This window comes from Globicephala melas, chromosome 18 (genome assembly GCF_963455315.2).
Source record: "Globicephala melas chromosome 18, mGloMel1.2, whole genome shotgun sequence".
NCBI classification, from domain to species: domain Eukaryota; kingdom Metazoa; phylum Chordata; class Mammalia; order Artiodactyla; family Delphinidae; genus Globicephala; species Globicephala melas.
Window position 1 is genome coordinate 32,826,826 of NC_083331.1, and position 16,269 is coordinate 32,843,094.

At 36.3% G+C, this 16,269-nt stretch overlaps 1 protein-coding gene across 1 annotated transcript in view; it reads left to right on the plus strand.

Annotated features, from left to right (window-relative positions):
* TDRD3 (tudor domain containing 3) overlaps positions 1–16,269 on the plus strand; it is a 203,135-nt gene that overhangs the window by 95,479 nt on the left and 91,387 nt on the right. The window contains exon 4 of the mRNA XM_030830358.3: positions 15,729–15,889. Within this exon, the coding sequence (XP_030686218.1) occupies positions 15,729–15,889 (161 nt within the window). The remainder of the gene's footprint in view (positions 1–15,728; positions 15,890–16,269) is intronic.

Consider the following 16,269-nt stretch of genomic DNA (forward strand, 5'->3'; position numbering starts at 1 on the left):
TGGTTTTCGTTGCACAGGCTGCAGGATTGTAGTTCTTTTTGCTTTTGCTGTCTACCCTTTGGTGGATGACGCTATCTAAGAGTCTTGTGCAAGCTTCCTAATGGAGGGACTGGTGGTGCATAGAGCTGGGTGTTGCTCTGGTGGGCAGAGCTCAGTAAAACTTTAAACCACTTGTCTGCTTATGGGTGGGGCTGAGTTCCCTCCCTGTTGTTTGTTTGGCCTGAGGCGACCCAGCGCTGGAAGGGACAGGCTCTTTAGTGGGGCTAATGGCAGATCCAGGAGGGCTCATGCCAAGGAGTACCTTCCAGAACTTCTGCTGCCAGTGTCCTTTTCCCCGTGGTTAGCCACAGCCACCCCCCACCTCTGCAGGACACCCTCCAACAGTATCAGGTAGGTCTGGTTCATTCTCCTATGGGTTCACTTCTCCTTCCCCCTGGGTCATGATGCACACACTACTTTGTGTGTGCCCTCCAAGAGTGCAGTCTCTTTTTCCCCCTGTCCTGTCGAAGTCCTGTAATAAAATTCCACTAGCCTTCAAAATCTGGTTCTCTGGGAATGTCTTCTCCTGTCGCCAGACCCCCAGGTTGGGAAGACTGATGTGGGCTCAGAACCTTCACTCCAATGGGTGGACTTCTGTGGTATAATTGTTCTCCAGTTTGTGAGTCACCCACCCAGCAGTTATGGGACTTGATTTTATTGTGATTGCGCCTCTCCTACTGTCTTGTTTCGGCTTCTCCTTTGTCTTTGGATGTGGCGTATCTTTTTTGGTGAGTTCCAGTGTCTTCCTGTCGATTTTGCAGCAGTTAGCTGTGATTCTGGTGTTTTCACAAGGGCGAGTGAGCGCACGCCCTTCTACTCTGCCAGCTTCTCACAAAGTTTTGTAAGTGGTCTCTTCAGAATTTCCTTTGAATGTAGCTAACAAAAAATATATATAACTTAGAATATTTGAATCTAGAATTTTCTTTGCCAAATTTTATCCTTTGAAATATTTTTAATGCTGATGTAGATTTAGTTTATACGTAAAATGAAAAGACAGAAAATAAGCTCTGTTCACATGAAACAGAAGTAGAGTGGGATTAACTGCCTTTCTGCTCTTCCCATTTATATTTTTCCTTCAGACGCCAAGTATAATTCTCTTCACATTATTTGTGAAAATGTTCTGAAAATTAATTTTAATAGAATTTTTAGAAGCCAATGCACGGGAATTACTCATTTTATTTGCCTTTGGTTAAAACTGCATACATTATATAAAAATATAACTACTTTCAGGCAAAAGTAAATGTTTAAGGAATGTATTTTTGACATGAATTACTTGTGTGTCTGTCTGTAAAATAAGACTAATACAGTAAAAGTTGCTTTATTTGTGCCTTTATTGGAAAGCTTTATTACCTAGCACTTCATCATGTTAATGGTGACAGAATCATTAAGACATGGGTCTAGACACTAAAATTATATAATAGTTCTTATTTAAAATAAATTTTAAATAAAAAAATTTAAATAAATTTTATTTTAATCTGTGCATAAGATAAGCAGAGTATTTGAATAAGTAATCTTCCTGTTCCTTGAACATGTCAGATTTTGGTATAAAATAATATTATTTTCTAATTTTCTTTTAATAGTAAAAAAAATAGCAAATGGAAGAAAGAACTGTATTACCTAGTGATTTTCCAAATAGATCATACTAGAAACTAATTTTGCAAAAACTAATTTAGACAGGAAATTTAAAGTGTGAGATAGACTAGCTGTCCCAGGAAGCAGAGGCATGGTTTTGCTGTGCTTCAGATACGATGTGGAGAGGGAGCAGAAAACAGTAGGGGCTGGTAACATATTGGACAGATACAGATTTTAGAATTATTGGACTAGATTTAAATCTCATTCTTCTGCTTATTATGTTTTTGTGACTTCTGGTAGTTATTTAATCTTGCCAGATTTTAATTTTCTTATCATTCAAGTATTATGTCCCTTATGACATTGAAGAATTAAGTGACATAATCTATGTGACATCTTAAATGTAGCACAATGTGTATGGCAAGTATTGAGCATTATGAGACATTTAGGATGGTATTTTTGTCCTGGAGATCTAAGAGTGCATGTTTATTACCTCAGTTTGCTATCTTGTTACTTAGAGATCTCCAAGGGAATGCAGTAAATGAAGTAAGGCAAATGGATACTTCATTATTGACTGTGTTTTAGCCCCAGCCCCTAATGCAGAACTTTATCACTTGAGCTAGGTTGATCTTAGTATAATAGAATCAAAGTAGGTCAAATTTCTGCTTTATTTCTACTAAGTTCCATGCTTGCCTGTGATATTACCACTCCTAAGAGAGAAAGCCAAAGAAAAAAGAGTTGGAGAGCATTTGCCCCAGTGTTTAAGAAGCAAATCCTTAATAAGCAAGAGAAGAGAGGAGGCTGTCTTTTTAGGAGCTACTTCCATTAGTTTTGTGTGGGTCCTTTAAAAGAGCCTGTAGTCCTGTGTCTTCTATCTCCCTTGGAAGCTTATTCATTAGGCCTCAGGCTCCATCCAATGTACTAGAGATTCTGCAAGACAGAGCAGTAATCCTCTTTAGAAGTAGATTAAAGGAATGTAGAGAGGAGTCTTCAAACTTATTCTCCTGAGAGGCCAAAAGTAAATGCTTACATGCTGTGTATTGTTATTATCATAACTAATAAGACTTAGATAACAGCATTTTCAGCATTTGGAAAGGAAGTGTAGAGAGAGCTATGATCCGGTAGGAGAGGTGGTAGGTCTGTAGTTAGGAGAAGACAGTTAATCCTGGAACATTGTATTTACATCTGTTTTGTCCGAAGACAAATTGGGACCTTCAGAAGGGCATTGTCATCTGAAGTTTGAAACTGAAGTCTTAATAATTCTATTAGTTATCACTGATTATTTTGTGAGGAAGTAGGATGGCCAAAAAAATGCAAGTAACTTTGTTAGTAATTACTGTAAGTTCTGTTCACATTCTTTTCTTTCCTCCCATCCTCTTTTTTTTTTTTAACATCTTTATTGCAGTATAATTGCTTTACAATGGTGTGTTAGTTTCTGCTTTATAATAAAGTGAATCAGTTATACATATGTTCCCATATCTCTTCCCTCTTGCATCTCCCTCCCTCCCACCCTCCCTATCCCACCCCTCTACCATTCTCTTCTTAATATTATTTTGCAGTTCCCATATTTTCTCCTTAAGGTTGCTTGCAACCTTGATGCAAAGGTTTCAGACAAATTTAAAAAGTAGTTAGAGTGGGAAGATGACACTTTTTTCCAGGGTTCTAAGCCTAAGCTAGATTTTCCCATAAGCAGTTTATGTTTGACTTTTAGGCCATAAACGTTTTTAGAGTGGAGCAATATGTGCCGAGGAAGCTATATGCTGCAACTTCTGAGTTTTTCAGGGCAGGCTTTGTATATCTAGATATTACAAGGTTCTGGAATATTTAGCTTGTAAGGTAAAAATCATGGAAAGAAGTCATGACAAAATGGAAGTAAAACTATGCTTCCTATAAAACTGTTTAATATTTTTCATATTCTTCTCCAAGTTTAATATTTTGTTGTAGTTATTTTCATAGCTTTAGCCTTTGAACCAAGGTGTAGAAGTTACTTATAAAATCTAGGTTAATGTAAAAATGCTTTATTACCAGTCCAGCTGTGTGAGGACTTTAATGCATTACTGTGAAGCCCTAACAGGAAAGGCTTTCCAGATCTGTGTTTATTTTTTCATCTAAGTTTTAGGACTGACAGGTTGTATATGCATGTTTTTTTTTTTTTTCGGTACGTGGGCCTCTCACTGTTGTGGCTTCTCCCGTTGCGGGGCGCAGGCTCAGGGGCCATGGCTCACGAGCCCAGCCGCTCCGCGGCATGTGGGATCCTCCCAGACCGGGGCACAAACCCGCGTCCCCTGCATCGGCAGGCGGACTCTCAACCACTGTGCCACCAGGGAAGCCCTGTATATGCATTTTTAAATGTGAAACTGCGATTAAAGGCCTAAATCTTTCCGGATAGAAGTGACCTTCTCAAAGCCTCAGCAACACCAACATCAACCACAAGATGGCTTCACTGCCTTAAAATTCAAACTGAATGCCCTCTCACCCTCAGACAATATAGAACTTGGATGTTTTCAGAAAAAAAATAATTGAAAAATGTTTTAAGTTAAATAAATTGTGTCATGTTTTATTTATGTTAAAAAATAATACAATTTACCAGTGTTTCTTTTAGTGAGTTATTAAAATTAAACATGCACTTTTAATTTTAGAAAAATGGATTACTAAAATTCTGATATTACTGTGCTTTATTTACAAGCACTTATTGGTAATTATTAGTAGGACTTCTGTGTAGTTTGAAAGCAACTGCACAAAACAATCTATAGAATATATATTAGATACTCTAATAATAATTGAAAAACTGTTCACTTTTTTTTTTTTCTAATTCTCCCAGAAAACGAAAAGCTATAGCAGTGGAGGTTGGAAATAGGCAAATGACACATTGAAAGAAGTGTTACGTTTGACTGGAGTCCCACAATGTTTTTCTTGTAATTGATTGGCTGTAATTGCCCTGATTGAATAAAAGCAAATTATCTGCTGTGCTGTTACTTTGATGTATAAAGTGATGTTTTTTCAGGCGATCTCAAGTTTGGGAAAACCTATTCAATATTTTGTTGTCTTTTTGTCTATTACTAGACATTTATAATACTCTGTTTTTAAAATTTCTAAGGGGTAGAAACTTTTAGATCTTCTAGTAGGTATACCACCATATTTATGATTCAGGAAGTTTTTCTTTTATTATTATTTATTTATCCATTTAAACTCTCTTGACATATATGAATATCAATTGAAAAATTTGAAATCAGGATTAGGGACTACCTTCCCAAAGCTATTTCTTTCAATGTTCCTTTTGCTTTTTTTTTTTTTTTTTTTTGCCGTACGGGGGCCTCTCACTGTTGTGGCCTCTCCCGTTGCAGAGCACAGGCTCCAGACACGCAGGCTCAGTGGCCATGGCTCACGGGCCCAGCCACTCCGTGGCATGTGGGATCCTCCCGGACTGGGGCACGAACCCGTGTCCCCTGCATTGGCAGGCGGACTCTCAACCACTGCGCCACCAGGGAAGCCCTCCTTTTGCTTTTAACCTGCTTTCTTCTTGACCTTTATTGGTACAAGCCCCTAACTTTCCTAGGAGAACCCTGGTTTTCAGTAAACACTTCTTCTTTCTCTTTATTGAGAACCTACTTTGTGCCAGGTCCCATGTTAAATAATCTGTGTAATCTTCAGAACAGCATTGAAAAAGAGAAATCATTACCAATCTCTGTTTTACTTTAGAGATGAGGGCACTGCAGCTTTTCTAAAATCATAGTCTTTTGTTGCTATAGGGCCTTAATAATTGCCATGTGAATGGAATGTTCTTCCTTCAGCTGTCAGGAAAACTGCTATTTAGTCTTCAAATTCCAACTTGAATGCCACTTCTCTTCTAATTTTCTTGACCTCTTTTGAACAGAATTAATTTTTAAGAGTTATTCCCACTGCCCTTTATACCTACATGTTTTTAGTATGTAACAAATTTTATCATAGTTTTAGAATGTATGAAACAAAGAAGACAGACTTTGGTATGTGGCATATCTGAGTTTGAATTCTAATTCTACTTCTTACTGGCTGGGTAACCTCTGTCAAAATACTTTATCCTCTGCTCTCAATTTTCTCATTTAAGACACACAAATGATCCTAATATACTTTTTAGTTCTGGAGGTAAATTAAATAACTTATGTAGAACTTCCCTGGTGGCGCAGTGGTTGAGAATCCGCCTGTCAATGCAGGGGACATGGGTTCGAGCCCTGGTCTGGGAAGATCCCACATGCCGTGGAGCAACTAAATCTGCACCACAACTGCTGAGCCTGTGCTCTAGAGTCTGTGAGCCACAACTACTGAAACCGTGCGCCTAGAGCCCATGCTCTGCAACGAGAAGCCACTGCAGTGAGAAGCCCATGCACCACAACGAAGAGTAGCCCCCGCTCTCCGCAACTAGAGAAAGCCCATGCGTAGCAACAAATACAGCCAAAAATAAAATAAATAAGTAAATAAATTTATTAAAAAAATAACATGTAAAAATCCTGCCACATTTTCTGGTGTATCTAGTAAGTGCTAAATAAATTATAGTAAAAACACAAGGTAACTTTTTTATCAAGCAATTTTTGAATGTATATATGTGCTAAGTGCAGGGGCTGCAGAGATCAACAGGACAGCCCCTGCCTTCTTGAAGCATATACCCTAATAAGATCAAGAAACCAACAATGTCAGTATAGTGGAACAAATGCTATGTCAGAAGTACATACAAGGGAGGGGTAGCCATCTCAGCTTGTTAAGCTTAGTGAGATGAGGTGGAGAGGTTGCTTTTCTTGCTAGACTGTTAGTTTTTAGACTTGTAATTCTCAATAAGGGAATAATAGGTAAATCCCCATTTGGGGGAATATTTAACATCTTACAGTGGGAGAGTGTATCTGGTGTGTGTATAAAGATTATATATGTATACACATGCATACACACACACACGTATTATTTATATTTAGAAAATAAAACTACCCCCCAAAAGGTATTTTATTATACAAACTATAGAAAATAGACCTTGACAAAATCTTGCCTGATAATAATACATGGAAGATAAGTAAGTTAACATTTATACTTCCTAGAACCTGAATTCTCTTCCTTTGTTTGGGGGAATTTCCCATTTTCAAAGTCTTGGTGGTGGAAAAGAAAATGCCGGATACTTTTTGCCCAGCCTCCTTTGCACCTATGCCGTGCACATGTACCTCAGCTGTACTAGTTCAGGTATAGCTGCATAGGACACGGGTTAGTCACACAAAAAAGCAGGAACTGTGGTGAATCCTCTCTGGTAGTGGCAGAAGCTACAGCAGGATTGAGTTTCTAGGGTAATAGCTGCCAACAGTGCTGGGGTCAGTGTCCAGGGCTAGTGAAATTGATAGTACAAGGTGTAGAGCTAGATGCTTGAGTGTGCTGGATCTAGCTTGTTCCAACTGATGAAGGCCGAATGTCAGCATCTCTTCCCTGTCTAGAGGTGAGTAGTTGAAATCAGCCATGGAAATTGGAAAATGCTACAAATTAGGGCTTCTTCTCTACCCTTCCTATCCCAAACTGTTTCATCAACATACTACTGCCATTAAACCAGTCTGTGGTTTGATTTTCACTGTTATTCTTGCTGTGAAGGCTACAGACTTAGTTCTCTAATACTCCTGACACTTCTGTGAACTACCCAATGTCTTAATTTCAAAATGTTATGTAAATTATTTGAGCAATTTTAATGTAATATTGGATATATACAAACATATCTCTTTTGAAGCTTAAAAATGAAGTGAGCACCTCTGAAGCCTCAGCCTGATGTAAGAACTAGAACATTACAATGCCATTCTGTCCTACCTCTTCCTCTCCCAAACACCAAGAAATGATTGTTGTGAATTTTGACTTTAGCTTTTCTTGACTTTTGGAAGAAATATTTTAGTTATATATGTAGTTATTTCTGTATAATATATTGTTTTTAAGAGAGAGGGTTTTTTTTTTTTAATTTAATTAATTTATTTATTTATTTTTGGCTGCATTGGGTCTTGGCTGCTGCAATGGGCTTTTCTGTAGTTGCGGCAAGCGGGGGCTACTCTTACTTGCGGTGCGTGGGCTTCTCATTGCAGTGGCTGCTCTTGTTGCGGAGCACGGGCTCTAGGCACACGGGATTAAGTAGTTGTGGCACGCGGGCTCTAGAGTGCAGACTCAGTAGTCGTGACGCATGGGCCTAGTTGCTCTGTGGCATGTGGGATCTTCCCGGACTAGGGCTCGAACCCATGTCCCCTGCATTGGTAGGTGGATTCTTAACCACTACGCCACCAGGGAGGTCCTACTGTTTAGTTTTTAAGCTTTACAAAATGTTAACAGATTGTCTGCTGTAGCTTGCTTTTATCATTCAGTGTGATGGCTGTAACATATGTCCATGTTGTATATACCTAATATTCATTCATTTTCACTTTTATATAATATCAAGCTATCTAAATATACCATAATTTACTTATTCATTCTCCTGTTGATGGATATTTAGATGTGTTTCTTTTTCTCTTCTTTCTTTTTTTTCTTTAAATAATAGATGCACTACTACTACGTCTAGGAACAAACTTGTATATTTTTTCTGATGCATATGTGTAAGAGTTTCTTTAGGGAATATAACCAGGAATTGAATTATTGTATGCTAGAGTAAGCCAGTGTTCAACTTTACCAGATAATGCCAAATTATTTTTCAAAGTGGTTGTACCAATTTGTATTACCTTCAGTAGTGTATGTGAGATCCCATTGATCCATGTCTTTTGTGGCACTTGATATTATCAAATTTTTCTAATCTTTTGGTTGTAACATACATTATTCTTCCTCAGGCTATTCTGTCCCTGATGACCTCCTTCCCCGATATACATTTTAGAATCAAATGATCAAGTTTCATAAAATGGGTCAGAGTTTTGAATGAAATTGCACTGAATCTGCATATCAGCTTAAAGACAATTGACATCTTTATGATAACTAATTACAAGTGAAATGCTGGTAAGCTGCCTCTCTGAAGAGGAAAAAATAAAGCCCTAATATGTAGTAGTTGCCACTATTTGTAGTATAAAAATTCCTGCAGTGGCTGATTATAAGTTATACTATGAAATCACCAAAGCCGGAATTGGGAAGAAGTGCTCATAACAGGCACTTGTGAACTGGCCTGAGCTGGCTTCAGCACACCTTTGGATGTATCTCTTCATTTATTTAGTTTTGTCCATGAAGTTTTATAATTTATTGAAAGTATATAGGTTGTGTATCTATATGCAAGCTTTATGCTCGGAACTTCCTATTTTTGTTGTTGTAAATGGTGTTTTTTAAAAAAAATACTGTTTTTTTCTCTGTTAGGGGTACATAAAAAGGTAACCAATAATTGTATGCTAATCTTAAATTTGCTATCTTGTACTTATTATTCTTAATAATATATCTGTGTATTATTTTACATTTTCTCTATAAATATGCCTTTTGTTGACACTTCACATGAATGGGATCACACAATATATACTTTGTTGTATCTGGCTTCTTTCACTTACTGTCATGTTTTTGAGGTGAATCCATGATGTAGCATGTATCAGTAGTCTGTTACTATTTATTGCTGAGTAGTATTCCATTGTATGGACTTTACTTTTTCCTTTCCATTCTCTAGTTGATGGACATTTAGATTGGTATGCATAGGTCTCTTATTGTTTTTTCATTGCTACTGAAAGTATGTTTGTGTTTTTATTATTATTATTACTCCTTAGATTGTTTATTTGCATTATTACTCTTTGCTTCCTGGTCAGTCTTGCTCAGTATCAGTTTCATCAGTCTTTGCAAAGAACCAATGCTAGACTTTGTTAACCCTCTTTACTGTATTTTTAGTTTGCTATTTCATTAATTAATCTTTATTTTCTTCTTTCTTGTACCTTGTTTGAACTCATTCTGTTGTTCTTTTCCCAACTTGTTAGTTCGACTCATTTATTTACTTTGTTTTCTAATATAAGCATCTCGAGGCTACTAATTTTTCTTCTACCATTGCTTTAACTATATCCCAAAGGTTTTACACATGGTATTTTCATTATCATTCGGTCCTAAATATTTTTCAGTTTATATTAAGATTTCTTCTTTGTTTTAATAATAGAACATTATCTTTTTTTTTCTTTTTGTTACAGATTTCTAATTCAGTTAGATTGTGGTCAGAGAATTTGGACTGAAAGATAGCTATATTTGAAGACACTTACATTATGGCTTGATATATATTTATATGTCACATGCTTGCTTAAGGGGAATATTTTTTCCCTTGTTGTTAGGTTCACAGTTCTATATAAATTCTCTAGATTAGGCTTATTGTTTTATAGTCTGTGTTTGATAATTCCAAATTCTCAACTCCTTAGAGTCTTAAATTTTTTTTAAACATTAATATTTTTATGATTCTGAGATTTTGTAGCTTATTTCCTTGTATCATATGTTCTTGTAATTTTATATTTCTTTATCTTTCTGCATGGAAATCTTGGGCACCTGAATCAGGAAAGCTGATAGAAAGGATTATGGAGCTAGTGTGGTGCTACTAACTGACAGTGAGTTGAGATTCTGGCTAAGGTTAACTTTGCTACTTTTCCATAAGCTGAAAGCTGAGGGTCTCAATTGCAGTGTTGTTTCGATCAGAAGCAAACGTAGATTTTCTCTGGAGGAAAATGTCCTCCAAATTGAGGCTTGACATAGATGCCTGCATGAGTGACATGGGGAAAGTTCTGAAATTTCTAACATTATAATAAACAATTCTCTTTTGTTCCAGTTTTCTTGAGTCTGATACTATCCTTAGGATGGTACAGGGTGTGACAAATGATACTTTTTTTCTGATTTCTTCCTGTCCCACCCCCATGTTTATTAATATCAAATTTTGTTAAAATGATATTGAGTTATTTCAACAGAGCAAAGAAGTAGATGAGAAAGAGGGTGTCATAAAAATTTATCCCTCAGGCGTTTAAAGCAGCTGTAGGCAGAACCACTATTTCATATTCCAAGGCAACTTACTTGAATCATTACCCAGTTGCTTGGATCCTCAGGTAGAGATGTGAATAGTCCAGCAAAAACTTCTCTTGATATAAATATGAGTGGATGAAAAAATGAGCCCTAGAAAATCTCTGCTGAAGCCACTGGAAATGCTTTTGGAAGTAGTAACAGAGTAAAGAAATAAATTATGATTTTAAGTACTTAAAAAGGACTGTGGAGAATGAAACTTTTTTATTCTCTTAATTTTAACCCACTTTGCAATAATGATGGAAGATTTATCAGAACTTAATCATACTCATAGATTCCTTCTGAGTATATGGCCCCATTTCTAGGGTTGATGGAAAATGTGATGCTTATGTTGTTAGGTATAGATAGAGTGAGAAATTTATTTTTCAAGGAAATTGATAAGATTATAAAAAGAAATGGCTGGCAGATTTTTCATAGTATCATAGAATGTCTAAATTTAGATAGTTTCTTGATTCCTCAAAAATTCTCAGTTTTAACCGTTTATCTAGGTGTGATCAGATTATAGATAAGTGGTTCCATGTCATCCAAACTTTGGAGAGTCTGATTGTAAACAAGAATGTTATTTAATATGATCATTAAATTAATAAACTAATACAGTCATTTAAATCTGACATTCCATGTCAATTGATATGACTAGTTAGGAGTTTAGATGATAGAGAGGTCCATCTACCTAGGGAAAGGAAGGAATGAAGCCTGGATGACTTTTTCTGGCCCCAGAGAATATCTCTGGTGTATACTTGATATTGTTTATTAGAATTAGAGATCTTCAGCTCGGTGGTTTGTGACCACCTAGAGGGCTGGGATTGGGAGGGAGGGAGATGCAAGAGGGAAGAGATATGGGAACATATGTATATGTATAGCTGATTCACTTTGTTATAAAGCAGAAACTAACACACCATTGTAAAGCAATTATACTCCAATAAAGATGTTAAAAAAAAAGAATTAGAGATCTTTTTTCTTAACTATTTAAAATTTTTACAATAATTTCTTTTACTTGCTCCTTATTGCTCATGTAAAGGTGAAAGTCAGACATTAAAGAAATCTTGGGCAAAATTAATCCTTGATTTTTATTATTTTCATTTAAATATGATATCTTTTTTCACTTTGGGGTTGCTCTTGATACTAGATGAACAAGGATTTTGAAGTTAATTCTCATTCAGTTTTGTGGATGCTTTTAGATGATTTTAGATTTAGGGTTAAAGTTAGGATTTAGGATCTTAACATTTTATTCTGCTATTTGTGTTTTATTTAGATCCAGTACTTCCCTATTTATTTTTTGACTACAGAGGATAATAAACTGAATATTGTAAATGTAATAATGAAAAAAATCATTATATCTGCAATTTTACTTGTAGAATCTTTCTGAATTGTGGAACTAGTCTTAAGGCCTGTTGATTCAAATTGAGAATTGATTATAAAAAGACTGTGTGTAATTTGGGAGTTTCTAAGGAGAGTCTAATAAATAGTACCTTCTTTTTTACTTTGGTTCTGAATCGATTGAGAAAGAAAGAAGTGGCAGATGTGGGCCAAAGTATCAACTTTACTACTGATAAAAATTAATTTGGAAGATATGGCTTGGTGGGAGAGCCAAATGGATGCATTAATTGAACCACAAACCTGACAGATTTGTACACTCATTTATTGCAGTGCCAATCCAGTGAAGAGGCTGAGTAGGTACCTCCTCCTCAGGGTCCCTACCTAGATCCCAAGAAAGGAAGGGTGAGGATGAGCCCAAAATATACAGTATATTCCTCTCGATCAGATAAGTCATTTCATAAATGGGTGTGTTAGTTTCCTGAGGCTTTTGTTACAAATTCCCACAAACTTGGTGGCATAAAACAACAGAAATTTATTCTTTCACAGTTCTGTGGGACAGAAGTCTAAAATCAAGGTGTCAGCAGGGTTGGTTCCTTTCGGAGGCTCTGAAGGAGAGTCTGTTTCATACCCCTCGCATAGCTTCCAGTAGCTGTGGGCAGTCTTTGGTGTTCCTTGGCTTGTAGATGTGTAACTCCAATTTCTGCCCCCATTTTTTTCTTCCCATGGCCTTTATACCCAGTGTCTTTGTGTTTATTTCCCCTTCTCTTCTAAAGAAGCTCATCATTGTATTTCTCCTAATCCAGGATCATCTCATCTTTAGATACTGATCTTAATTAGGTATGCCAAGTCCCTTTTCACAAATAGGGTTATGTTTACAGGTTCCAGGTAGACATATGTCTTTTGGCAGGACCACTATTTAATACACTAAAAGGGATGGAGAGGCCAGGAGTTGGAGTAGTTAAATAAGTAAACTTGGTGCTTGCTAGGAAACATCAAGATCTGGGACCAGGTGTTCCTCCCTAGCATTCCTAGCTTTTCGTTCTCATGGTCAACCAGTTGTAGTGAAACGCCCAAGGTCGCGAGGCCCCTCCACAAGACCACCAGAGTCGAGAGTCAAAGCCAAACGGCAAGGGTCATTTATTGCAGGTTCGAACCTGGACCTCCGCGCACTCGTTGCCGGTGACGCTAAGAGGTCCTGGCGGAGTTTAGTACAGCTCTTTTATAGACAGGTACAAACAAGTTCGGGATGTTCTGCGGGGCTTTCCAGGGGTGGGGAGTACTGATTGGTTGATTTTTGAACAAAGACACTAGTCGCTGTCTGATTGGTTGGACGGTTGCAGGTTGACTTTTGAATAAAGACACTAGTCGCTGTCTGATTGGTTGGACGGTTGCAGGTTGACTTTTGAATAAAGACACTAGTCGCCGTCTGATTGGTTGGACGGTTGCAGGTTGATTTTTGAACAAAAACACTAGTCGCCGTCTGATTGGTTGGACGGTTGCGGGGTGGGGGGGCGGTCAGCAAGCGTAATTACAGAAGCGAGAGCGGCTAGTTAAGTTTCGGTTTCCTGAGGTTTCGTTTCTCAATTGGAAATACTTAAGACGGGGCCATGGTCACAAAAAGAAATAGTGCAAACAGGAAGACTGATGCAACCCTAGCAGTGCTGCGGCCTCCACCAGCCCAACGGCAGGGCGGCGGGAGGCTGTGCGCCCAACTTCAGGCGGCGCTCCCAAATGTGGGAAGCCCAGCGCCGCGCCCTGGAATGGCCCTTTTTCGGGCCTTCTCCTCCGGGAGGAACAGAAAAGAAACTCCAGGAAAGGCACAAATTGAATGCAGGGCGTCAACTCAGTCCTATTCCCACCAAAGTAGAACATAGCCCCCTCAGTAGGAGATCAGCAAAAATGGTCCTGTTACCCCCTCTGTGATTGCGTTGTTGGCATTATCTTCAATTTGTGTTTCTTTGGCAGAATCTTTTAAAGCCACTTGTCCATTTTGTGATCATTAATAGTTAAAACTAGGTAATATCTGTATATCCATTTAACTGCACACAAATAAATGTCAGTTTGTCACAATACATTGAAAGCAAACAAACCAGTGAAGGTGCCATGTCAACACCCTTGAGATGTAGATTTCCCCAAATTCTATAAAGATGCCTTGTTACCTGTATGTCACATGGACTGAATGAGAGTGTCTTTGTTGCTCTGATTATGAAGTATTAGGAACATTTAATTTCTTTCTTACTAAGAATTAAATAGAAACAATTGTTTTCCTCCCACACTTCAACGGATGTGCACTCCCTAGTATCATTGTGGAACACATAAGTCTAGATCACCACTGATTGTCTAATAGAACTTTTTGCAGTGATGTAGGACAGTCTGTATATGTGTTGTGCAGATATGGAACACTCAAAATGTGACCAGTGTGACTGAAGAATTAAATTTTTAATTTCACTCAGTTTTAATTAATTTAAATGTAAATTTAAATAGTTATATGTGGTTAGTAAAGCAAAGGCTAAATATTTGTCAGTGTCTAGGCTAAAAATATTGGGAGTAGTAGAATATAGAGAATGATGAACATTATAAGAACCGTTAACATGCCTCTGGTTTAATTTAAATGTCTTTATTTTAATGGCATTAGCAAAAGTAAAAGAAAAAGTTTATCCTGAATTAGTAGCTTATCTACATTTGTTAAAGGTTTTAGACTTATTTCAACTTAGAATTTTTTTTCATACTTGAAAATTAGATGTAAGTTTCGTATCTTTTCTCTAATTATATTCTCTAGGGCTAAATTTATAACAAAATTACTGCTTTTCGGGAAAGATACTGGTAAATATGAAGTGGAAATTTGTCAACCTGGGAACATGCTTACTCAAGAAATTGTGTAAATGTTATTTCACATTTCTCTTTGCTGAAAATATAAATTAAACTAATGCATACAGAAAGATTTTACTTAAAAAGCTATAACAAAAAGCTTTTTTTTCTTTGTAAGTATGATACTACTTAATGGATATAATATTTTATAATGTAGAAAGTGTTACTTTATGTTAAATTTATTTTTCAGACATGTAAGCAGATTTTGCTCTCATTCCCCAGTTATACCATAAGTGTTTTATTATATAAAAACTTTTAACTTAATATTCAATAGCTAGTTAGCCCATCAATTTTCTTTTTGTCTTTGATTAAAATATGGCTAGATAGGATGTTTATTCTCCTTACTGCCAATGAATAACAACATAGCATTAAACTCATTTAAAAAGGAAATGTGACAATAAGTCAAGTATAGTTCACACTTCTTAGATTTTATATGGTTTAAATTTTGGATTTTTTTTTTTTTTTTTTTTTTAATGCCAGAAGAAGGTGTACTTTAAACTTGATGTTTTTGAGCAGAAAACATTCCTTTCAACTACTACTATAAAGTTGATGTCCCTTAAAAAATTACCAAGTTCTTTAATTCTAGAATGTCTGTTAATGTACATGGGTGGAACGGGGCGTATATGTGAACAATTTAGAGCACATAAGACTGAAAACATCTTTTAATATACCTTTAATTCAGAAAAGTAACTTTTTCCCTGAAGTTTTTTCCTGTTATTTTCTGAAAATGAATTCAGAATTATATTAAAAAAATTCTTCAGGAGACTTTTTTGAAGTTTTATCTTTAAATACAAAAGAAAAAAAACCCCCACACTAATGTATATAACAGTTTAAATTTTGAACTTATTTAATTGAATTATCATTATAAATAATAAAGTAAGGAAAAGAGAAACATTTTAAGTGAAAACAAAGCTATGGCTAAAAGTGCTATTTATTCCTTTGTCTTTTGACAGCTTGAAGGTCCATGTGTTTTGCAAATTCAAAAAATTCGCAATGTTGCTGCACCAAAGGATAATGAAGAATCTCAGGCTGCCCCAAGAATGCTGCGTTTGCAGATGACTGATGGTCATATAAGTTGTACAGCAGTAGAATTTAGTTACATGTCAAAAATAAGGTAATTGGCACTTTATGGTGTACATTTGTTATAAGTGTTTAAAGGTACTGTTCACATTGGATTTTGTTTTTAAGACCTTTGAAAAGAAGGAATGAACTCTTAAGTGCATGTTACAGTTTTTCAGAATAAATTAAAGAGTTTGTATTTTTACTTTATCTGTAAAGAAAAATAGTTTAAAATGGAGTTAGTTGCTCCTTACTTTTAAAGTTAAAATTAAAAACAGAAATTTTAGGTGTTCTTACATGGAATGTAAGCTTTTCAATTTTATCACTAAATTTTAGGTCATTAAAATTTTTTCAGAACAAAAATTTCTTTAAATATGTCACAATTTCTTCCTTGACAGTTAGTTGCATCCATTATACTGTTTAGCAGTCTAGACA